The sequence below is a fragment of the Leucopleurus acutus genome (genome assembly GCF_964270905.1).
Source record: "Leucopleurus acutus genome assembly, chromosome: 19".
Lineage (NCBI taxonomy): Eukaryota > Metazoa > Chordata > Mammalia > Artiodactyla > Delphinidae > Leucopleurus > Leucopleurus acutus.
In genome coordinates, this window is record NC_139161.1 from 42,731,967 (window position 1) to 42,756,847 (window position 24,881).

Consider the following 24,881-nt stretch of genomic DNA (forward strand, 5'->3'; position numbering starts at 1 on the left):
GAACTTACTTGTGTGTTCTGGCTGCCCGAAGATAACTGAGGTAGGATCCCTTCCCTAACTAATGTATTTGCATACAGTACCTCCCTTGGCACGGCACTTGTGTAAAGATTTTCAGATTTCGCTGGCATCTCTTCTCTTAGAGTGTAAAGACCCTTGAAGGCAGGGGGTTTTGCTTATTTATCTTTTTATGCCTCTGAGTTGCTCCTATTTGATCCTTGCCACAATCTTATGAGGTAGATGAGGCACCTAGTAGGATCCTTATTTTGCAGAAAAGGAGACAGATGGCCTCCCCCAAAATTAAATGATTCGCTCAGGCTCACACGGTTGAATTGAGATGAACACGCAGGTCATCCCTTACTCCATTGCTTTTTCCCATCTAGCATCCTGTCTCCCAGAACACAAGAGACATCCTGGATGCTGTCTGTCCTGCCTTGGTGACAACAGGATCTTAATCTTTCATTATCTGTGCAGCAGAGGAAAGTAGGTGCTGTTTTCCCTCTTTTCTGCTGGGACTCTGGCATGCGCATAGGCCTGAGAGCACACATGAAGAATTCCTATGCCCATCCAGGTGAAGCCACTCAGGCAGGGCGGAATAGGGAAGGGCAGGAAGGGAATTCCACACCCCGAGGTGGGAAGGTGTCTGAGAAAACAGTCATAGGGGCCTCTGCTCTAGCCCGACAGCATCCAGGAAGGGACCTTCTATCTGGATGGTTTCAGCATTCACTGCTGAATCGGTCCCTCTCCCCGGACCCCTGCAGCTAATGTTCCTGGGATATGCAGGCGGAGTTAGTGCTGTTAGAATTCTCATTTTATTAGGCTTTAATCAAGCTCTCCTGTGAAGTGCTACATAAATTTCATTTTGAATTTTGTATATAAAATAAATGAGAGAGAAGGATCATAGACGTAACATGTTTTTTTAAACGAAAATGATATTTTTTTTTGAAAATGATATTTTTAATTTACTCATATAAAAATCATCTGGGGGTGGGGGAGGGAAGGATTGGGAGTTTGGGGTTAGCAGATGCACACTAGTGTATATAGGATGGATAAACAACAAGTTCTACTGTATAGCACAGGGAACTATATTCAATATCCTGTGATAAACCATAATGGAAAAGAAATGAAAAAGAGTATATATATATATATATAACTGACTCACTTTGCGGTACAGCAGAAATTGACACAACACTGTAAATCAACTATACTTCAATAAAATACTTTTAAAAGGAACTTTAAAAAAAGCCAGTGTACACCAAACCAAACCAAAAAACAAAAAAAAAATCATCTAAGTGTCAGAAAGATTGATACACCCTCTTATCCATGGCCTCAGAAAACCCATGATCTAACGTAGGTTTATGAAATGATTTCCAGCTCCTTGAATATTTTCCCTTCTCTCCATTGAGCGCTGACCCTGGTATTCTTTAAAATCAACCTAAGAACTCACCTCCTATGAAAATTTATTTATGTGACATTTAGGGATACTTATTTTTACAGCTTATGTTCATTTGTACATGTTATTTGGAAAAGCCTACTGTGATAGAAAGAACATGGGTCTGGGTCAGTCTGCAGGCCTGAGTTCCAGTTTCAGGGTCTGCAAATCAGCTAACTTCTTTGAGCCTCAGTTTTCTTATCTGTAATATATGGGCATGAGACTAAATGATCTTCCAAACGTACGAACTGTTGAAGTGTTCTTCAGTTGTTGGGTATTTGTCTCTTCCACTCATCCAACTGGATCATGAATCCCCCTAGAACAGAGATTATACCTTCTGCATCTTTGGTACTTCCATCCCCACCCCCAGGCTGCCTGGTACTCTGCATTGCCCCCAGTGGGTATCCTGTCAATGCTGATTGCCAGACTGACAGCACCTGTGGCAGCCTGGAGGTGGCACTTTGGTATTTTCTGCAATAGAACAAACCACTGCACAAGAAATCACTCGGGTTTCTGCTTTATTGACCAAGGTAGATCTAGGGATCAAAATAACCAAGGAGCTATATTTTTTTAATTTGCGTATAAATAAATAAAATTGGCTTTTGGTAGTGGTGATTGTATACAGGTCTGTGCGTCTTAATACATGCACAGATTTCTGTAATCACCACCACAATGAGGATACAGAGTCATTCCATTACCCCAAAAAAACACCTTTGTATCAGACTCCCCCTGACCCCAGTCCCTGACAACTATATTCTAGAATATCACATAAATGGAGTCGTGTAGTAGGTAACCTTCTGAGACTGGCTGCTTTCACTCAGCGTAATGCCTTTGAAAATAAACCGTAGTGATGCATATCAATAATTTGTATGATTAGTTCATTCCTTTTTTTTTTTTAACATCTTTATTGGGGTATAATTGCTTTACAATGGTGTGTTAGTTTCTGCTTTATAACAAAGTGAATCAGTCATACATAAACATATGTTCCCATATGTCTTCCCTGTTGCGTCTCCCTCCCTCCCACCCTCCCTATCCCACCCCTCCAGGCTGTCACAAAGCACCGAGCCAATATCCCTGTGCCATGCGGCTGCTTCCCACTAGCTATCTACCTTACTACGTTTGTTAGTGTGTATATGCCCATGACTCTCTCTCGCCCTGTCACAGCTCACCCTTCCCCCTCCCCATAACCTCAAGTCCGTTCTCTAGGGGGTCTGCGTCTTTATTCCTGCTTTACCCCTAGGTTCTTCATGACATTTTTTTTCTTAAATTCCATATATATGTGTTAGCATATGGTATTTGTCTTTTTCTTTCTGACTTACTTCACTCTGTATGACAGACTCTAGGTCTATCCACCTCATTACAAATAGCTCAATTTCGTTTCTTTTTATGGCTGAGTAATATTCCATTGTATATATGTGCCACATCTTCTTTATCCATTCATCCGATGACGGGCACTTAGGTTGTTTCCATCTCCGGGCTATTGTAAATAGAGCTGCAATGAACATTTTGGTACATGACTCTTTTTGAATTTTGGTTTTCTCAGGGTATATGCCCAGTAGTGGGATTGCTGGGTCATATAGTTCATTCCTTTTTATTGCTGAATAGGATTCCATTGTATAGATGTATCACAGTTTGCTTATTCACCTGTTGATGGATATCCTGGTGCTTTCCAGTTTGGGGCAGTTATGAATAGAGCTGCTGTAAACATTCACATGTAAGTTTTTGTGTGAACATAAATTTTTATTTCTCTGGGATAAATGCCTAGGACCGAGATTTCTGGTTCATGTGGTAATTCTATGTTTAACTTTTTGAGTAACTGCCGAACTGTTTTCCCAGCGATCCTACCATTTTACATTCCCACCAACAATGTGTGAGAGTTGATTGTTGATTGTTCTACGTCCTCTTTGGTATTGTCACTTTTGTTGTTGTTCTTCTTCTTTGTTTTTATTTTGGCCATTCTGATAGGCTTGTGGTGATATCTTGTTACAGTCTTAATTTGCATTTCTGTAGTGCCTAGTGATGTTGAGCACCTATTTGCCACCCACAGGTCTTCTTTGGTGAAGTGACTTCACATCTTTTGCCCATTTTAAGTTGACTTGTTTGCTCTCTTGTTGTTGAGTTTTAAGAGTTCTTTATATATTCTGGACACAGGTCCTTTATCAGATATATCTCTGCAAATATTTTCTCCCAGTCTGTGGGCAGTCTTTCCATTCTCCTACCAATGTCTTTCTTAGAGAAAAGTTCTAAATTTTATGAAGTTTAGTTTAACAGGTTTTTTTTTGTCTTTTATGAGTTGTGCTTTTGGTGTCATTTCTAAGAAATCTTTGCCCAATCCAAGGTCACAGAGATTTTCTCCTGTGTTTTCTTCTAAAAGTTTTATGGTTTTATATTTTACATTTAGATCTATGACCCATTTTGAATTCATTTTTCATGAGGTGTGAGATTTAGGTCAATGTTTATTTCTTTTGGCATGTGGATGTCCAAATGTTCTGAGTTACCCAAATGTCCAAAGTATTCTTTCTCCATTGAACTGCCTTTGTATCTTTGTGAAAAATCAATCGGTCATATTTGTGTGAGACTATATCTGACTCTCCATTCTCTTCCCACTGATCTATGTTTTTATCCCTTTGACAATCCTTTTGACAATTACATTGTCTTGATTATTGTAGCTTTATAGTAAGAAAATCAGCTACTGTGAGTCCTCCAACTTTGTTCTTTTTCAAATTGTTTTGGCTACTCTGGTTCCTTTGCCTTTCCATATACATTTTAGAATCAGCTCGTTGATAGCTACCAAAAATTCTGCTGGGATTTTGGTTGGGATTGCATTAAATCTACAGATCGATTTGGGGGAAATTGGCAGTATTCAACAATATTGAGTTTTCCAAACCATGAACACATTATTCCTCTCTGTGTATTTAGATTTTCTTTTATTCCTGTCATCAGCATGTTCATTGGATTTCTTTCATCAACATTTCATAGTTTTCAGCTTACAAGTCTTACACACATTTTGTTATATTTATATCTAAGTATTTTTGGTTTTGAAGTTGTGTATGGTTTTGGTTTTAAATTTCTGTTTCCAGTTTTTCATTGCTGGTATATAGAAATATTTTTGTCTGTTGACCTTGTGTTTTGTGACCTCGCCAAACCCACTAATTAGTTCTGAGAGCTATTTTGTAAATTCCTTGGGATTTTCTATATAGATGATCATGTAATCTGAAAATAAAGTCATTTGTTTCTTCCCTTTTAAACTGTATGCCTTTTAATTTATTTAAACCTGCCTTAAGGCACTGGCTAGGGCTTCCAGTATGAAGTTGCCCAGCAGCAGTAACAGTAGAAATCCTTACATTGCTCCTGATCTTTGGGGAAACCATTCAGTATTTCACCACTTTGTAAGATGTTAGCTGTGGCGTTTTTGTAGATGTCATTAATAGGTTGAATTCTCTTCTAATCCTGTTTGCTGAGAGATTTATATCATGAATGGATGTTGAATTTTGTCAAATGCTTTTTCTGCGTCAATTGATACGATAGGTTTCTTTTTTTATATATCTTTATTGGAGTATAATTGCTTTACAATATGTTAGCTTCTGCTGTATAACAAAGTGAATCAGCTGTAAGTATACATATATCCCCATATCCCCTCCCTCTTGCATCTCCCTCCCACCCTCCCTATCCCACCCCTGTAGGTTGTCACAAAGCATCGAGCTGATCTCCCTGTGCTATGCAGCAGCTTCCCACTAGCCATCCATTTTACATGTGGTAGTGCATATGTCATTGCTACTCTCTCACTTTGCCCCAGCTTCCCCTTCCCCGTGTCCTCAAGTCCATTCTCTACATCTGAGTCTTTATTCCTGCCCTGCCACTATGTTCATCAGTACCGTTTTTTTTAGATTCCATATATGTGCGTTAGCACACAATATTTGTTTTTCTCATTCTGACTTAGTTCACTCTGTATGACAGACTCTGGGTCCATCCACCTCACTACAAATAAGTCAATTTTGTTTCTTTTTATGGCTGCATAATATTCCATTGTATATATATATATATATATATATATATATATATATATATGCCACATCTTCTTTATGCATTCATCTGTCAGTGGACATTTAGGTTGCTTCCACGTCCTGACAATTGTAAATAGTGTAGCTTTGTGTTTTTTTTTCTGTTGCTATGGTGGATTACATTGATTGATATTTTTAATACAAAACTAGCTATGCATTTCTTAGATTAACTCCACTTGGTCATGATGCATTTTTGTTTTTATGTATTTTTGGATTTGATTTGCTGATATCTTGGCCATTCTAATTACATCCATGTTCATGAAGGATATTGGATATTGGTTTGTAGTTTTCTTGTACTGCCTTTGTCTATTTTTGGCATCAGGACAGTGCTCATAAAATGAGTTGTGAAGTGTTCCCTTCTCTTCCGTTTTCTAGAAGAGATGTGGAGAATTGGCGTTATTTCTTCTTTAACTATTTGGTAGAATTTACCAAGGCAATCATCTGAGCCTTTTGGAGTTTTCTTTTTTGAAAGGTCCTTAACTACAAATTTAATTTCTTTAATAGATATAGCAGTATTCAGGTTATCTATGTCTTCTTGGGTGAATTTTGGTAGTTTATGGCTTTCAAGGAATTGTTTGGTTTTGTCAAAGTTGTTGAACTTATGTGCATAAGGTTGGAAATACTCCTTTATTATCCTTTTAATGTCTATGTGGTCTGTAGTATAGCCCCTCTTCCATTTCTGATATGGGTAATTAGGTCTTCTCTCTTTTATTCTTTCAGACTAGAGATTCAGCAATTGTATTTATCTTTTGACAGAACCAGCTCTTTGTTTCATCGATTTTACCCTATTGTTTTTCTGCTTTTAATTTTGTTAATTTTTGTTCTTATCTTTATCATTTCCTTTCATCTGCTTGTTTCATGAAGCTCGATAAGGATTAATGTCATCAGAGTTACTGAGTAGAACCATTACAAACTGTATGTTTAAATGCATTCTTTTGAGAACCACCCTTACATTTTCCATGCCTTGTCTCTTTGCAGTTGACTGGTCTGAGCGTCTCCAATGGGAAGGACCAACTGGTAGTGTTCCATACAAAGGACAACAAAGACCTCATCGTCTGTCTCTTCAGCAAACAGCCAACCCACGAGAGTCGAATTGGAGAGCTGGTTGGAGTCCTGGTGAATCATTTCAAGAGGTAAAGTTTGATTTTTGTTTAACTAAGTTGAAAATATATGATATCTTTCATCATAATTCTCACTGAACTTGTTTTGTGCCAATTTTAGTGTACTAAGTTATTTTCCTTCTCAAGGAAAGCTTAAATCATCTGTTTCCCAGAAGGCAAAATTAGCATCCAGCCTTAGGTTCAAGATTAGGGATGATCGTCTACTTTTCCAGCCTCCAGCTGAACCAACAATGAGAGATTTCCCCAATGGTGATTTCTTCACTGCCAATCCAAATGTAATTAAATCCAAAAGACAGAAAACTTACTTTATATTCTTATTGTCACAGCTTCTCATTTGCCCCACATATAATCAGTTAGAATAGCTACTATGAATATAAACAAATTAGAAGGCAGGTTTAGGATGACACGTAGGTCCACAAAGACTAAAAGGATTTTTTTTTATTTAATAAAGTGATTTATTTTCTCACAATTCTGGAGGCTAGATTTTGAGATCAAGGTGTCTGCAGGGTTTGTTTCTTCTGAGGCCACTCTTCTTGGCTTGTAGATGGCCATCTTCTCTCTGTGTCTTCACATGGTCTTCCTTCTGTACATGACTATGTCCAAATTTCCTCTTCCTTCAAGGATACCAGTCATGTTGGATTAAGACTCACCTTAATGACCTTATTTTGACTAAAGGGATTCTGAAGAGGCAATTACCTCTGCAAAAACATGGAGTCATGAGGGAATGTGGCATTGTCTGAGAACTTCATAGTAGCCCTAGGCGATACCTGGGGTAGTTGTTTATGTCTGTGTAGTGAACAGTGAAGTGAGAGATATAAAAGGGGAGCAGACCCTGATGGTGATGGGGACCAGTGAATGGATCATTTCAAGCAGAGAAGTGACTTGTCTGGTTATTTATTAGAGTTGTTTTACAGATGGGGTTTCTCTCCCCAAAGGAGGTCATGGAGTATTTGGAGTTGGGTGTTTCTCTGACTCCAAACTCAGATGTTCTTCCCGTTGTGGCACACTGTCTCTGCCACCCCACCACCCTGATGCCAGAAGGAGACCACTCCTCCAAACTCAGGGACTGAGAAATGAGCCCAGTGTCCAGTTCCTTTTCTTCCTAAAAGACATTTACTAAGTTGCCAACAGTAATCTAGTTCCTCATGAGTATTTCTTTTCCTTTAAGTTTAGACATGGCTTTTCTCTAAACAAAGGCATATTTAGAATCTGATGTCCACACGTATAATTCTGCTGTGTTCCTTTTTACTAATAAATGTATGGAGTATAATTTTAAAAGTGAGCTGCACAGGCCATTTATTTTATGTTCTTAAACCTTGTATCCTAGATCAAAACAGATCTTTAAATATCTTATATAATTAAATGTTTTTAAATGCTATAAATAAAATAATGTTTCATGGTCATCTGGTGGGAAAAAATAAGATCCAGCTAAGGAATTACCAAAAGATAATAATAAACATATAGGCCTTTGAAAAATTCCCTTCCATCTGCCAAATAATTATAAAGTAAGAGAAATACTGAAGCGTTTAGAATGGAAGGGAAAGACATGGAGAAGGCATCTCTACAATAAAGTCTATAACTCAAATAAACAGGCCTATTTTCCTCCTAATATGTAGTTATAGCAAAGTATGGATAATCAAAGGGATTTTAATCTTTACCTTTCATTTGGATGCCTGTAGTAATAGTTTTTGCCTGAGAAACTGAAATATTTTTTCTCAGTCTGAGTCCTTGTTTCTCAAATTCTAACCACTGTTAAATGCCTCCACAAGTGGTGGAAATATGTGAATCTGGTTTGAGAATCCATCAACTGCTTTCTTTTCCTAGCATGTGTTCTAAGATACATTTCTATCTCGAATATATGTAAGAATTTTGTTCACATCTTTATTGGAATATAATTGCTTTACAGTGGTGTGTTAGTTTCTGCTGTATCACAAAATGAGTCAGCTATATGCATACATATATCCCCATATCCCCTCCCTCTTGCGTCTCCCTCCCACCCTCCCTATCCCACCCCTCTAGGTAGTGACAAAGGACCAAGCTGATCTCCCTGTGCTATGCAGCTGCTTCCCACTAGCTATCTGTTTTACATTTGGTAGTGTATATATGTCCATGCCACTCTCTCACTTCGTGCCAGCTTACCCTTCCCCCTCCCCGTGTCCTCAAGTCCATTCCCTACGTCTGCATCTTCATTCCTGTGTTGCCCCTAGGTTCTTCAGAACCTTTTTTTTATATATATAGATTCCATACGTATATATATGTGTTAGCATACGTATACCATACATATATACGTATATATATGTGTTAACACATATATATACGTATTCCATACGTATATATATGTGTTATTCCATACGTATATATATGTGTTAGCATATGGTATTTGTTTTTCTCTTTCTGACTTACCTCACTCTGTATGACAGAATCTAGGTCCATCCACCTCACTACAAATAACTCAATTTCGTTTCTTTTTATGGCTGAGTAATATTCCATTGTATATATGTGCCACATCTTCTTTATCCATTCATCTGTCGATGGACACTTAGGTTGCTTCCATGTCCTGGCTATTGCAAATAGAGCTGCAATGAACATTGTGGTACATGACTCTTTGTGAATTATGGTCTTCTCTGTGTATATGTCCAGTAGTGGGATTGCTGGGTCGTATGGTAATTCTATTTTTAGTTTTTTAAGGAACCTCCATACTGTTCTCCATAGTGGCTGTATCAATTTACATTCCCACCAACAGTGCAAGAGGTTTCCCTTTCCTCCACACCCTCTCCAGCATTTATTGTTTGTAGACTTTTTGGTGATGGCCATTCCGACCAGTGTGAGGTGATACATCATTGTAGTTTTGATTTGCATTTCTCCGATGATTAGTGATGTTGAGCATCTTTTCATGTATTTGTTGTCAATCTGTATATCTTCTTTGAAGAAATGTCTGTTTAGGTCTTCTGCCCCTTCTTGGATTGGGTTGTTTGGGTTTTTTTGATATTGAGCTGCATGAGCTGCTTGTATATTTTGGAGATTCATCCTTTGTCAGTTGCTTCATTTGCAAATATTTTCCTCCCATCCTGAGGGTTGTCATTTCATCTTGTTTATGGTTTCCTTTGCTGTGAAAAAGCTTTTAAGTTTCATTAGGTCCCATTTGTTTATTTTTGTTTTTATTTCCCTTTCTCTAGGAGGTGGATCAAAAAGGAGCTTGCTGTGATTTATGTCATAGAGTGTTCTGCCTGTGTTTTCCTCTAAGAGTTTTATAGTGTCTGGCCTTACATTTATGTCTTTAGTCCATTTTGAGTTTCTTTTTGTGTACGGTGTTAGGGAGTGTTCTAATTTCATTCTTTTACATGTAGTTGTCCAGTTTTTCCAGCACCACTTATTGAAGAGGCTGTCTTTTCTCCATTGTATTTTCTTCCCTCCTTTATCAAAGATAAGTTGACCATATGTGCATGGGTTTATCTCTGGGCTTTCTGTCCTGTTCCTTTGATGTATATTTTTGTTTTTGTGCCAGTACCATACTTTCTTGATTACTGTAGCTTTGTAGTAGAGTCTGAAGTCAGGGAGCCTGATTCCTCCAGCTCCGTTTTTCTTTCTGAAGATTACTTTGGCTATTTGGGGTCTTTTGTGTTTCCATACAAATTTTAAGATTTTTTGTTCTAGTTCTGTGAAAAATGCCATTGGTAGTTTGATAGGGATTGCCGTGAATCTGTAGATTGCTTTAGGTAGTATAGTCATTTTCACAATGTTGATTCTTCCAATCCAAGAACATGGCCTATCTCTCCATTTGTTTGTATCATCTTTAATTTCTTTCATCAGAGTCTTATAGTTTTCTGCATACAGGTCTTTTGTCTCCTTAGGTAGGTTTATTCCTAGGTATTTTATTATTTTTGTTGCAATGGTAAATGGGAGTGTTTCCTTAATTTCTCTTTCAGATTCTTCATCCTTAGTGTGTAGGAATGCAAGAGATTTCCATGCATTAATTTTGTATCCTGCTACTTTACCACATTCATTGATGAGCTCTAGTAGTTTCCTGGTAGCATCTTTAGGATTCTCTATGTATAGCATCATGTCATCTGCAAACAGTGACAGTTTTACTTCTTCTTTTCCCATTTGGATTCCTTTTATTTCTTTTTCTTCTCTGATTGCTGTGGCTAAAACTTCCAAAACTATGTTGAATAATAGTCGTGAGAGTGGGCAACCTTGTCTTGTTCCTGATTTTAGTGGAAATGGTTTCAGGTTTTCACCACTGAGAACAATGTTGACTGTGGGTGTTTCATATATGGCCTTTATTATGTTGCAGTAACTTCCCTCTATGCCTACTTTCTGGAAGGTTTTTATCATAAATGGGTGCTGAATTTTGTCAAAAGCTTTTTCTGCATCTATTGAGATTATCATATGGTTTTTATCCCTCAGTTTGTTAATTTGGTTTATCCCATTGATTGATTTGCATGTATTGAAGAATCCTTGCATTCCTGGGATAAACCCCACTTGATCATGGTGCATGATCCTTTTAATGTGCTGTTGGATTCTGTTTGCTAGTATTTTGTTGAGGATTTTTGCATCTATGTTCATCAGTGATATTGGCCTGTAGTTTTCTTTTTTTGTGGCATCTTCGGTTTTGGTATCAGGGTGATGGTGGCCTCGTAGAATGAGTTTAGGAGTGTTCCTCCCTCTGCTATATTTTGGAAGTGTTTGAGAAGGATAGGTGTTAGCTCTTCTCTAAATGTTTGATAGAATTCGCCTGTGAAGCCATCTGGTCCTGGGCTTTTGTTTGTTGGAAGATTTTTAATCACAGTCTCAATTTCAGTGCTTGTGATTGGTCTGTTTATATTTTCTGTTTCTTCCTGGTTCAGTCTCAGAAGGTTGTGCTTTTCTAAGAATTGGTCAATTTCTTCCAGGTTGTCCATTTTATTGGCATATAGTTGCTGGTAGTAATCTCTCATGATCCTTTGTATTTCTGCAGTGTCAGTTGTTACTTCTCCTTTTTCATTTCTAATTCTATTGATTTGAGTCTTCCCCCTTTTTTTGTTGATGAGTCTGGCTAATGGCTTATCAATTTTTTTTATCTTCTCAAAGCAGCAGCTTTTAGTTTTATTGATCTTTGCTATTGTTTCCTGCATTTCTTTTTCATTTATTTCTGATCTGATCTTTATGATTTCTTTCCTTCTGCTAACTACGCGTTTTTTTGTTCTTCTTTCTCTGATTGCTTTAGGTGTAAGGTTAGGTTGTTTATTTGAGATGTTTCTTGTTTCTTGAGGTAGGATTGTATTGCTATAAACTTTCCTCTTAGAACTGCTTTTGCTGCACCCCATAGGTTTTGGGTCGTCGTGTTTTCATTGTCCTTTGTTTCTAGGTATTTTTTTATTTCCTCTTTGATTTCTTCAGTGATCTCTTGGTTATTTAGTAGTGTATTGTTTAGCCTGCCTGTGTTTGTATTTTTTACAGTTGTTTTCCTGTAACTGATATCTAGTCTTATAGTGTTGTGGTCAGAAAAGATACTTGATATGATTTCAATTTTCTTAAATTTACCAGGGCTTAATTTGTGACCCAAGGTATGATCTATCCTGGAGAATGTTCTATGAGCACTTGAGAAGAAAGTGTATTCTGTCGTTTTCAGATGGAATGTCCTATAAATATCAATGAAGTCCATCTTGTTTAATGTGTCATGTAAACCTCGTGTTTCTTTATTTATTTTCATTTTGGTTGATTTGTCCATTAGTGAAAGTGGGTTGTTAAAGTCTCCTACTATTATTGTGTTACTGTCAATTTCCCTTTTATGGCTGTTAACATTTGCCTTATGTATTGAGGTGCTCCTATGTTGGGTGCATAAGTATTTACAATTGTTATATCTTCTTCTTGGATTGATGCCTTGATCATTATGTAGTGTCGTTCTTTGTCTTATTTTAAAGTCTATTTTGTCTGACATGAGAATTGCTACTTCAGCTTTCTTTTGATTTTCATTTGCATGGAATATCCATTTCCATCCCCTCACTTTCAGTCTGTATGTGTCCCTAGGTCTGAAGTGGGTCTCTTGTAGACAGCATATGTACAGGTCCTGTTTTTTTATCCATTCAACCAGTCTGTGTCTTTTGGTTGGAGCATTTAATCCATTTACATTTAAGGTAATTATCGATATGTATGTTCCTGTTACCATTTTCTTAATTGTTTTGGATTTTTTATTGTAGGTCTTTTCCTTCTTTTGTGTTTCCTACCTAGAGAAGTTCCTTTAGCATTTGTTGTGAAGCTGGTTTTGTGGTGCTGAATTCTCTTAGCTTTTGCTTGTCTGTAAAGGTTTTAATTTCTCCATTGAATCTGAATGAGATCCTTGCTGGGTAGAGTAATCTTGGTTGTAGGTTTTTCTCTTTCATCACTTTAAGTATGTCCTGCCACTCCCTTCTGGCTTGCAGAGTTTCTGCTGAAAGATCAGCTGTTAACCTTATGGGGATTCCCTTGTATGTTATTTGTTGCTTTTCCTTTGCTGCTTTTAATATTTTTTCTTTGTATTTAATTTTTGATAGTTTGATTAATATGTGTCTTGGTGTGTTTCTCCTTGCATTTATCCTGTATGGGACTCTCTGTGCTTCCTGGACTTGATTGACTATTTCCTTTCCCATATTAGGGAAGTTTTCAATTATAATCTCTTCAAATATTTTCTCAGTCTCTTTCTTTTTCTCTTCTTCTTCTGGGATCCCTATAATTCGAATGTTGGTGTGTTTAATGTTGTCCCAGAGGTCTCTGAGACTGTACTCAATTCTTTTCATTCTTTTTCCTTTATTCTGTTCCATGGCAGTGATTTCCACCATTCTGTCTTGCGAATCACTTATCCGTTCTTCTGCCTCAGTTATTCTGCTATTGATTCCTTCTAGAGAATTTTTAATTTCATTTATTGTATAGTTCATCATTGTTTGTTCGCTCTTCTAGGTCCTTGTTAAACGTTTCTTGTATTTTCTCCATTCTATTTCCAAGATTTGGGATCATCTTTACTATCATTACTGTGAATTCTTTTTCAGGTAGACTGCCTATTTCCTCTTCATTTGTTTGGTCTGTTTTGGGGTTTTACCTTCCTCCTACATCTGCTGTGTATTCTCTGTTTTCTCATTTTGCTTAACTTACTGTGTTTGGGGTCTCCTTTTCACAGGCTGCAGGTTTGTAGTTCCTGTTGTTTTTGGTGTCTGCCCCCGGTGGGTAAGTTTGGTTCAGTGGCTTGTGTAGGCTTCCTGGTGGAGGGGACTGGTGCCTGTGTTCTGATGGTTGAGGCTTGATCTCTTCTTTCTGGTGGGCAGGACCATGTCTGGTGGTGTGTTTTGGGGTGTCTGTGACCTTATTATGATTTTAGGCAGCCTCTCTGCTAATGGGTGGTGGTGTGTTCCTGTCTTACTAGTTGTTTGGCATGGGGTGTCCAGCACTGGAGCTTGCTGGTCATTGAGTGGAGCTGGGTCTTAGTGTTGAGATGGAGATCTGTGGGAGAGCTCTCGCCAATTGATATCACGTGGGGCCTGGAGGTCTCTGGTGGTCCAGTGTCCTGAATTCGGCTCTCCCACCTCAGAGGCTCAGGTCTGACACCCAGCTGGAGCACCAAGACCCTGTCAGCCACACAGTAGTTCTGTGATCATGGACCAGGCAGTTAACTTCTCTGCGCCTCAGATTTCCTTTAGTGCAGCACCTCCTTGCCCCAGAGGCCCAGTCAGGTGTGAGGGAAGGGCTGTTGCTCACAGGCTCTGCAGGGAGGAAGCCCACGAGGCTGGCGCAGGACGCTTTGAATATACGTAAGAATTTTAAATGTCTTTACAGTTTATAAATGGAAGGAAGAGAAGACTGTCAAGATACTGGATTTTTTTTTTAGTTCCTTTTTTTTGTCACTTCTTTGTGTGTTTATTTATTGGCATATAGTTGAATATAGGGCTGTGCCCTAAGAATACAAGGATGGTTATCCATTAGAAAGGTCTATCTATTCACATAATAGTTCATAATAGAACACAAAAGTACTATTTGATTAAATTGAATATTTATTATTCTTCATAAATCTTCAGTAAAATAGGAATAGGAACAAAAAAGAAGCAAACCTGCAGCTGCCAGCCATAATCATTAGAGCAGAAATGGTAATAGGGATACACCCAGAGCATCTTTGGGCTAAGGAACTTCTAAGTCAGGCTGACCCCAGTGTGTAGAAGGTGAAGAGAAAGGACAGAGTCAGCCCAGGGAGGAAGTGGCCGCAGGCAGAGGCTGCTGCAGTTTGGAGAGAGGATGACCTGAGGTCAACAGCCTGAACTGAAACTGTAGGACAACCCTAGCGTGGTAACCTCACCTCTTCTAGGGCTGCATTTCAGCAAATAACTGCCCCCACTCAAAGCAAATAATGAGCCGGAAAGAAAACAGCAAGAGAACTGTGCACGGGCAAGACGAAAATAAGGAGCAAAGGAAACAAGGAAAGCCATATGAAGAGAAAAGGAAAATACGGGAGTAAACTTTACATTAAAAAAGGGGGGGCGGGACTAGCCTTACCTTTATGCCTAAAACAACAACAACAGCGCAAAGACAGGATCTGTGAAACAGCCATTTTCAAGACCGTAGATGTCAGGCAGTGAAGGACAGTGATTCCTGAGAGGTGAAAAGCAAACAGGGTGAGCCCTACAGTTACCCCAGCACACTGCCTTGGGTGAGCTCCAGGCCGTGGTGCGTGCAGGGGGAACCCAGGGGAAGCACAAGGACTCCCTGGGTTCAGGAGATGGAGGCATGTGTCTGGGGAGACCAAGTAAGCTGAAGTTTGCAGGACAAAGTACCAGAGAGGAGCAGAGAGAGAGAAGGCTAGAGATCTGTGTAGGATCGCCCTCAAGTCCCGCCTAATAAATCTTAGGAGCAAGACCCAAAAGGATCAAACTGCTACCAAGTAATTTAACTGTGTCCTAGAACAGAGCTCATGAATATGTATAGCAATGCAAAAATATCCACCCCCACCCAACAAGGCCGAATTCACAATGTCTGACATCCAGTCAAAGATTACCGGGCATACAAATAGGCAGGAAAATGCAATCCAGTATGAGGGGAAAACCATCATCCAATTGAAACCAACCCGGAACTGACAAAGGTGCTAGAATTAGCAGACCCAGACATGAAAACAGTTATTATAACTAAATTTCAGGTGTTCAAAAGTTAAGTAGAGACATGGAAACTATAATAAAAAGACTCACCAAACTTCTAGATGAAAAATGCACTGATGTTTGAAATATTTCATGATTAAAAACAAAAATGTTAAAGCTTATGGCTTTCTGCTGTACCTAATGAATTTCTCGTGACCATCTCCTCTCACGAGCTGAAGCCAGCCCTTTCCTGGCACTTCCTTCTATACTAATCTGAAACTAAATCCAGCTAAATATAAATTAGCCTTTCTCTCAGCTCCTTCAGTCTTTACTTAACCTGGACCCATTATTCCTGCCTCTGCAAGAACTCACGCACACATTTCACATTTTCTAAAACATTTGAAGATAGTCTTTTAATAAAGTGTATTCAAAGGGGTGACATTTACAATATTTAACAACCAGCATGGCTCAAGCACAGACCATTCAGAACAGACGCCCTCCAGAAACGCCTGATCTGGCCATACCGGCAAGTCCTGGCTACATTCCACAGACCGGAAGTTATACCAAAGCAGAAAGGTAGGGGTCCCAGAGTCAAAAATATTTAGGATTCCCTGATGAAGTTAAACAGGTTTCTTTACTGCAGTACTTCTCAGAGCTTTTAATATGCTTTGTTCATTTTAAATACAGCCAATTAAAAAATTGTAAGGATATATATATGTGTGCATGTATATATATCACACACACACAATTATGTATATTATAGACTATATCCAGAAGGACATTCAGGAAATGAGTAACTGTGTTTGACTCTGGAGAGGGGAGATGGGGTACTGGGAGAAAGAGGCATAGGAGGTATAGGAGGGAGATTCATTTTTCATTGTAAACCTTTTGCAACAAAAATATGTGTTATTTATCTAAAATTTTTTTCATTTAAATAATAAATGGCAGCTAGTTTTCAGGTATATTATAGATGGCTCTAAATTCATGGTTATTTTCCTTTTCTGTTTAGAAAAGTAGAAAAGAACAAAAGAGCTTTCTAAGTGAATGATTTATCTCATGGCATTGAATAAGTTGAAATAAACCCAAATAAAACCTTTTGGAATACTACTGTTCTCCTGTTCTCTGGGGTCCCATTGTGTCGGTCACATGAAGCTCAGGTGAGGTTTCTTTGTGGTGGTTATGCCAGTGGTTTCCCAGGCCAGTTTGCTTTGCAGAGGTTATGAAAATGGCTGACTTGACTTTCGGTTTGTATCTCATGCTCAGCAGTGACTACCTACCGGTAGTGAGCTTTTCTGCCCACTAGTAAACAGATGGCCTCACACCGGCCACCCTACAGAGTTACCTGAATTACCAGAAACTCTGTAATATTAAGCTGTCAAAGGACCCATCTGCCCTAAGCAGCTGTGCAGGCATTCCTGTCTGGATGCTAGAAACCTCAGTATAACCCCAGTCTTAGGCACAGAAACTTCTTATTTTTCCTGTTCTGTTTCTGTGGATGAAAGCCACAAGTCAGTGCCATCTGCTTCTTGTTTTTCATTAGCAGCATCTTTAACATCTGCTTAATTAAAGGAGCACCGCTACTGAGTTTAACTGAATGCCTGACCTGCTTCTCTGTTGTAGTTTGCTTATGTTTTTTGTTTTTTTTTTTTTTGCGGTACGCGGGCCTCTCACTGTTGTGGCCTCTCCCGTTGCGGAGCACAGGCTCCGGACGCGCAGGCTCAGTGGCCATGGCTCACGGGCCCAGCCGCTCCGCGGCATGTGGGATCTTCCCGGACCGGGGCATGAACCCTCGTCCCCTGCATCGGCAGGCGGACTCTCAACCACTGCGCCACCAGGGAGGCCCTGCTTATGTTCTTTTTAACTCACACTAAAACTATGGGTAGAACCAGACGAAGAAGCAGGCCGTTGGTTATGGCCACAGGGGCCAGGGGAGATGAGGCCTCCTGAGCAGGGGTGAAGGTGGAGGAGTGAGGCCGCCTCACAAAGGCCTCCGCTCCTGGCCTCTCCGTCCAGTGCTTCCGATGCGCACGCCTTCCTGCTCCTCTGCCCCTGAACCCGGATACCCGTTTTCCTGGCTCGTAATCTGTATTCCCAAACTGCTCTCCTTGAATGCCTGGCTGCTAATCATAGTAGTTTATATTACAACTAAAAATATTTACGTGAAATAGAGATAGCTGAAAATAGTGTAGATAGACAACTCCAGTTGTCCCTCAGAATCCGAGGGAAGATTGGTTCAAGGACCCACCGGCAGGAGATCCGCAGATGCTCAAGTCCCCTAGTCGGCCCTCTGTATCCACAGTTCCTTATCCGTGGATTCAGCCAACTGGGGAATCGTGTGGTCCTGTAGTATTTATTGAAAAAAATCCACGTATAAGTAGATCCAGGCAGTTCAGACCTGTGTTGTTCAAGGGTCAACTGTATAGCAGATTGGTTAATTAAGTTATGGCATCTTCTGAATGGAGTATTGGGGCCACTTAAAATGATAATTATTGAAGTTATCTGATTCCTGGTGACAGAAAAGTGAGTGACCACAATTCACCCTCCTCTGCTTTCCAGTAGAGATATACATGAAAACATAGAAAGAGATGCCAACGTTCCTTAGTACAGGAAACTAGAAATGTTGCTCAACCAGAGGTCCCCTGAGAGGTACATCCTCCACCTCTGCTCACACGTCACCTCCTCAGGCCTCCCTAACTGTCGTGTAGAGAATAGCAGTTCACTCACGCCAGAACTCCCCGACTCGTACTCTGCTTAGTTTTCCCCCGTGGCGTTCATCTCCATCTGATACTGTATCTTTAGTTTTTGCTTACTGCATATATTCCCACTAGAACATAAGCCCCATGTAAGCAGAGACTTTACTTCTATTTATTTCTATTTCACTGCAGTTTCCCTAGTGTTCAGAACATCCCTGGCACTCAGAAGACTCCCAGTAGATAATTGTTGAAAACGGAGGCTGGCTGATGGGGCTGTCTGGCCGTAGGATACTCCTAGCCCTTTCCTACCAATATGTGCGTGTTGCCCACCAGAGGGTGGTAACTTAGTCCCCCTTCTGTATGAAGGAAAGGAAGAACTCTTTCACAGTTTCCTTCCCTTTATGAATACTTCTCGTCTTATACCGATTGCAGGATTACCCCTCTAAGCAATGTAACACATCTGGGGACAGAAGTGAATAGGTATTTCAAGATATTAAATTAGCAACTAAAAGAGCTGTGGGCTGAAAGAGCCATGGGTATGTTGTATGCTGGGGGTGGCAGCTTTTCCTTTACTGTTTTGTTTTTTTTTTTTAACAACTTAAAAACTAGAAATAATTTCAAACTTTCCTTCTCAGTAGGCTGACAAGGCAGCAGGATGTAGGGGTTCCCACTCAGATCAGCATCTTCATAGTAAGTAAAAGACTTCGAAACCACATCTAGAGGCTGTGTCCATAAGGCAGCTCTCCAGCTTAAAAGCGGAGAAATGGATTCCAACTATAAACAGGTGGACTTTAAGGACGACTCCAGAAGAATCCGTATGCCACTTTCGTGCGAGAACACCAGAACTGTCTCCTTAGTTATGAGACCTATAACGGAAGCCGGTAGCAGTGAGAAAGGTGTAGACTGTAGCCTTAAAAGAAAGAACAAAGCATATTCCTGAAAAGGAATATAACAGAAAATTCACATTTTAGAAACTAACTGTATTCTGAATAAAATTCAAGAAAGCCCGGATTCTACGTAAACAGACCCAAGATTACGTGACAGACTGAGATGAAGAGGGTCCTGGCTGAGAAACAAAAGTGTCCAATTATTTGAATGAAATAAGAAACGATATTAAAGAATTTAAATTAACATGAACATGTAGAAATGACACAACTGGTATTGCAGAAAACAGAATCAATATGAAAGAAAAGTTTAAGACGGTCTCTTGGCATACAGAGGAAGGGGGTAATAACAAAGAAGCTGACAGATATAGAAGACAGAGAACAAAAAATCTACATTCAAATAATAGGTGTACTTGAAAAAGAGAAATACACTGGGCATAAGTAAGATTGTTTTATTGGTTCTAAGGAATACATTTTTTTTAATTTTAGCATCTCTGAAATTGGGGTGTGACTTACAATTGGTGGATTCTTACAGTGATAATGGGCAACATCTTAGTGATACACAAATAAGGGTACATCTTACAGAGAAAGCATCTTATATTCAATAAAATGTGTTAGTTTAAAACATAGTAGAAGAAAATCTTCCTGTGTCAGAGTAATCAAGATTGTCATCACATGGGTAAGATGCCTACCCCAGTAGAAGTCACTTTGGCCAGAGAAGTGGGTCTTCTCAGAATATGGAAGTCTCCAGTAAGACCAGGGGAAGAACATTTTTTGGAACAGGGCAAAACAGCTGGGTGGGAGTGTTTGGAGGTGAAGTATTTGAGGCCAACATTTCACAAAAGAAGCAGAAAGTGGTGCTGTGCAGAAGAAACAAATAGTGTAACATCATTATTGTGAAAACACAGAAACCATATAAAAATCCATCAGAATAAATATGGTTAAATATGTTATGGTGTTTCCATACAAAGAAGTAGCATTTGCCATGAAAGAACAATGAGAGTCTTTCTTTTTTTTTAATTATTTATTTTTGGCTGCGTTGGGTCTTTGTTTCTGCACGCAGGCTTTTCTCTGGTTGCGGCAAGCGGGGGCTACACTTCGTTGCGGTGCTTGGGCTTTTCATTGCGGTGGTTTCTCGTTGCGGAGCATGGGCTCTAAGTGCGTGGGCTTCGGTAGTTGTGGCACATGGGCTCAGTAGTTGTGGCTTGTGGGCTCTATAGCGCAGGCTCAGCAGTTATGGCGCACGGGCTTAGTTGCTCTGCGGCATGTGGTATCTTCTTGGACCAGCGCTCGAACCCATCTCCCCTGCTTTGGCAGGTAGGTTCTTAACCACTGTGCCACCAGGGAAGTCCGGTGATAGTCTTTCTTTATCAGGGTTCCTTAAAGTGTGGGCGGCATCTGCACTGGGATCACCTGGAGGTGCTTGTTCAAAAGGCAAATTGCTGGGCCCCATCCCAGGCCTTCTAAATCCAAATCTCCAGGAATCTACACCCTTAGTGAGCTACCCAAGTGATTCCCATTGGTTTCATGAACTGACACAGAAAATGGCCAGGATAAGCACATGATATTTTCATATGGCCTTTTCGCTGAAGCCATGTGACAAAGGTAGCATTTTTTTTTTTAAAGCAAACCACTAAAGCTTCATGTTTTTAAAATGATTATTACCAAATAAGGTGCAAAATAAGCATCTCCTCCTACCCCAGTGAAGAGAGGCAGAGTGAGGAATGGTCTGAGGTTCAGAGAGAAGGGTGAAAGAGGGGTGGAGATGAGAAATGAGATAAGAATTGGCAGGAGCCAGGATCCTGTTTACCACCTCTGCTTGTCCCAGAAACAGCCACTCCTCATTCTAAGCAGTGGTCTTTAATTACCCTATGAAGTTTGCAGTTAGGACCTGCCTGCCCATTTCCAGGTAGGATACCCCACCTGCAAATAACAGGCTTCCATGGAATGAACTTAGTCCATTTCTATATAGTCATACCCATCTGCTATACACAAAAGAACCCCAGAGAGAAGTCTTAAAAGCTTTTCAGTGCGACTAAGGCAGGACCAGAATCAAACAGCATTGAGGTGTAACAGCTGTTTAGGACTGTGAGCCATCTACCGACTTTCCATTTCTCTCGCTCTGCACCGTGCCCGTCTGCCTTGGTCAGCAGCTGCCCTTGGACAAAGCCCCCTCAGAGGACATGCAGGGGTGCACAGTCCTCCTCAGCTTTACCTGCTCTTATGACAGAGATTTACTGGAGATTTTTGTGCGGATCAAAGATACTTATTTGCTTTATGAAATATCCATCTTTGCCTTTCATGTTGAAAGAGAAAATCCAAAAGTACTGGAAAACTGATCATCTTTTCAGCATCTCTGCAGGAAGATATGGTACAGTTAGAGTAATCGCATTACTTTTTTTAAAGGCCCACAGCACTAACATTACAATATATGTTAAAATGGAGATCTTTCTATGAGGTATTCATGAATTCACCAAATGATTATATACCCTGGTTTGTGCTATCTGTTGGAATTTTTTCCTAAATGGTCAGATAGAACTTTTTAACTTAATGAGTTTTTGAAAGCTTTCTTCGTGTGTTTATTTCACGTCTTATCAGCTGTATAGGAAGCATAATGTACTTAAAGTATTTTATCTGAAACCAACACCGCTATATTTTCATACTGTCATTCAGCCTTCATTCTCTGGAACACCCACTGCAGGTCTGGCTATGGGTGAGGGGGGCGAGGGGGTAGGAGGGATGCAAACATGGACCATTTGGTCCTTTTCCTCAAACAGCACTTAATCTCATGGGGAAGACTGTACGCATGCTCCATTGTCTGATACATGCTGTGATGGGGCTGCGCCATGGACGCACAGGGGATGAACTGGGTCCCTTTGCCTGGGAGAGTCAGGAAAACCCTGATAGAACAGGTGATAATCCAACTGGGTCTTCAGGGCTGGCTGGAGTTTTATCAGTTGGGAATGGAGCAAGGTTTTCCCCCAGAGAATGGAGCAGAATATGCAAAAGCTTGGTGGATGGGGCTTCCTTGGTGGCGCAGTGGTTAAGAATCCACCTGCCAATGCAGGGGACACGGGTTCAAGCCCTGGGCCGGGAAGATGCCACATGCCGTGCAGCAACTAAGCCTGTGCGCCACAACTACTGAGCCCATGTGCCACAACTACTGAAGCCTGCGCAGCTGGAGCCCGTGCTCCGCAACAACAGAAGCTACCACAATGAGAAGCCCGCACACCACAACAAAGGGCAGCCACATAAGCTGTGATAAAGTGAGAGAGTGGCATGGACATACATACACTACCAAACGTAAAATAGATAGCTAGTGGGAAGCAGCCGCATAGCACAGGGAGATCAGCTCGGTGCTTTGTGACCACCTAGAGGGATGGGATAGGGAGGGAGACGCAAGAGGAAAGAGATACGGGAACATATGTATATGTATAACTGATTTACTTTGTTATAAAGCAGAAACTAACACACCATTGTAAAGCAATTATACTCCAATAAAGATGTTTAAAAAAAAAAAAGAAAAATTGCATCAAAAGAAAGAGAAAATAAAAGCCTAATTCATTCTGATAAAAAAAAAAGAAGTCGAATATAATATCTCATTTTTGAAATTACCCATGAAAACTGGCAACCACTCTGTTGAATAAAATGTTTAGCAAATTTAAATAAATAAAAAACTCTCAGACCTAAAAAAAAGTAGCCACCGCTCGCCACAACTAGAGAGAGCCCACGCACAGCAGCAAAGACACAATGCAGCCAAAAATAAAAATAAAAAGGTTGGTGGAAAAAAGTAGTTGAAATAGGAGTTTATAAGACCCCATGCCAGTAACTTTGAACTTTATCATATAGGTTATGGGGAGAAAATAAGTATTAAAATATACAACTGCCCAATGACACAAAGCCTAATGACACAGATATCTTCCATGTTAGAGATGCTCAGGAGGGCAAAACAATTGTCCACTTAAGGGAGATGGAAATTTGAAGACACTAGTTGATATATCATATGTCCGTGGCCCCCATATGCCAAAAAGAATGAATTAAATGGAGAAAGAGCTAGCAAGGTAGAGGTTAGAAAGACGAGTGCAACTCTTAGTAAAACCATCAGAAATCAAAAGTCCTCAAAGGAGTAAGAGCTATAACAAAATTCCTTAGCTTTTGTAACTTCCTTCCTGTTATTCTGGTGACCTAAAATATATAGTTACTAGCAAAAAAATTCCCTAAGATGGGAAGGAACTAGATTTTTCCTTCATGGACAGAGAGGAAGTAAGAGGTTAAAGAAGGGTCACTGCATGCTACAGCCATTTTTAAGGGAGAGAAGGTTCTCCAGGGGTATATGATGGTGACGCTGCAGAGAGGGTGGAGGCCCTTGGGTGTGGGGACATTTGTCATTGGGTCTCTGCAGCAGCCCCTTCTTCTGAAACCTCCCTCTTCCCTGTCATTCAGCTCCATGGTTCCCACCAGAGGCATTACATCCTTACATCCCCTGACTCCCTGGAAGAGCTGAGTAGCGCAGGGATGGCACCTGGCCCACACTGCACCACTTTTCCCTTCCTCAAGGTTGGTGGGCCTCAGACCAGAGAAGACTTACGGGTCATTGCCTCTCCGGAAATTGGGAGCTGTGGTGACTGCATTTCCAAAGGTGGAGAAAGCTGCTCTCAGAGAGAATGGCCTAGATGACCCACAGAGAAGCAGAGACGGCAGTGAAGGAGAATGTGGTGCAGTCGGGCCCTGTGTCAGCTGAACTGTGTGGCCGGCCTCCGTGTGGCCTCACATTGTATGGCCTTGTTTGGCACTAAGATCTTGCATCATCTGATGCAGGCTGATTTATCAAAAATCAGTTCACCAGTGCACATGTGGTTGACAGGACTGTGCTGTATGTATACTTGGAAATTGTCAGGCAGGTGAAGTTTTTATTATGTGGCTTTTCTTTCCAGTTTTTTAAAACTAGATTTTAAAAATCAATTTGGCAAAAGTCAGTTTGCCAAGTGGCCAACTCACTCAACTTGCAAAAATGTGCAGTTACCAAAAACTGGTTTCGAGGAGTATCCTTGAATTTGTTCCTTGTAACAGCATTTTAACGCATGTTCAGGTGAAAGAAAACGAAGCCTTTTGGATTAGCTTAGTCTTTTTTGTGAGTTTTAGCTGAAAAATGGACTTCACTCTGTTTGCACATGTGTTGTTTGGAGTTTATTTAGAATGGTTAGGAAAGGATATCCTTTTGTTAGATACCTGCAAAGAACCAGCAAGTACGTGTGTCTTTTATACAAGCGTTGTGCTCTTAGGGCCTCGGAAGTCCATAGAACCATTCCCAAATAGCAGTGCCACAGATTACGGTTTGACTCTCACAGAGAGGCAGCCTGCATTTCAGGTCATCCAGACTCAAGCTTTTCCTAGAAACTGGCATCACCCACTTTCCACACCAGATCTTAAAATACAAAGCAACTGTCAGAATCCACAGATGTTAACATTTCCTTATGGGAAATTCAGTTTGTACTACATCTTCAAATTCTCCTTCAGTTATTTTCCATTTGATATTTAGTATTCTTCCATCAAATTTGCGCAAATGACTAATTCATCTCATTTACCAAAACTTTGTTCCTTTTGACTCTTTATAAAGTTTAC

The 24,881-nt window shown here is 40.1% G+C and overlaps 1 protein-coding gene across 2 annotated transcripts in view; it reads left to right on the forward strand.

The window, feature by feature from the left end:
* The window catches only part of MYO1D (myosin ID), a 346,176-nt gene that overhangs the window by 233,854 nt on the left and 87,441 nt on the right, over positions 1-24,881 (forward strand). Inside the window, exons 21-22 of one of the 2 annotated variants that reach the window (XM_082860518.1) lie at positions 6,469-6,623; positions 19,011-19,126. In XM_082860518.1, coding sequence (XP_082716644.1) covers positions 6,469-6,623; positions 19,011-19,095 — 240 coding nt within the window. In that variant the 3' untranslated portion in view covers positions 19,096-19,126. Of the gene's footprint in view, positions 1-6,468; positions 6,624-19,010; positions 19,127-24,881 lie in introns of those variants that run through there. The other variant, XM_082860517.1, reaches the window with a different exon arrangement.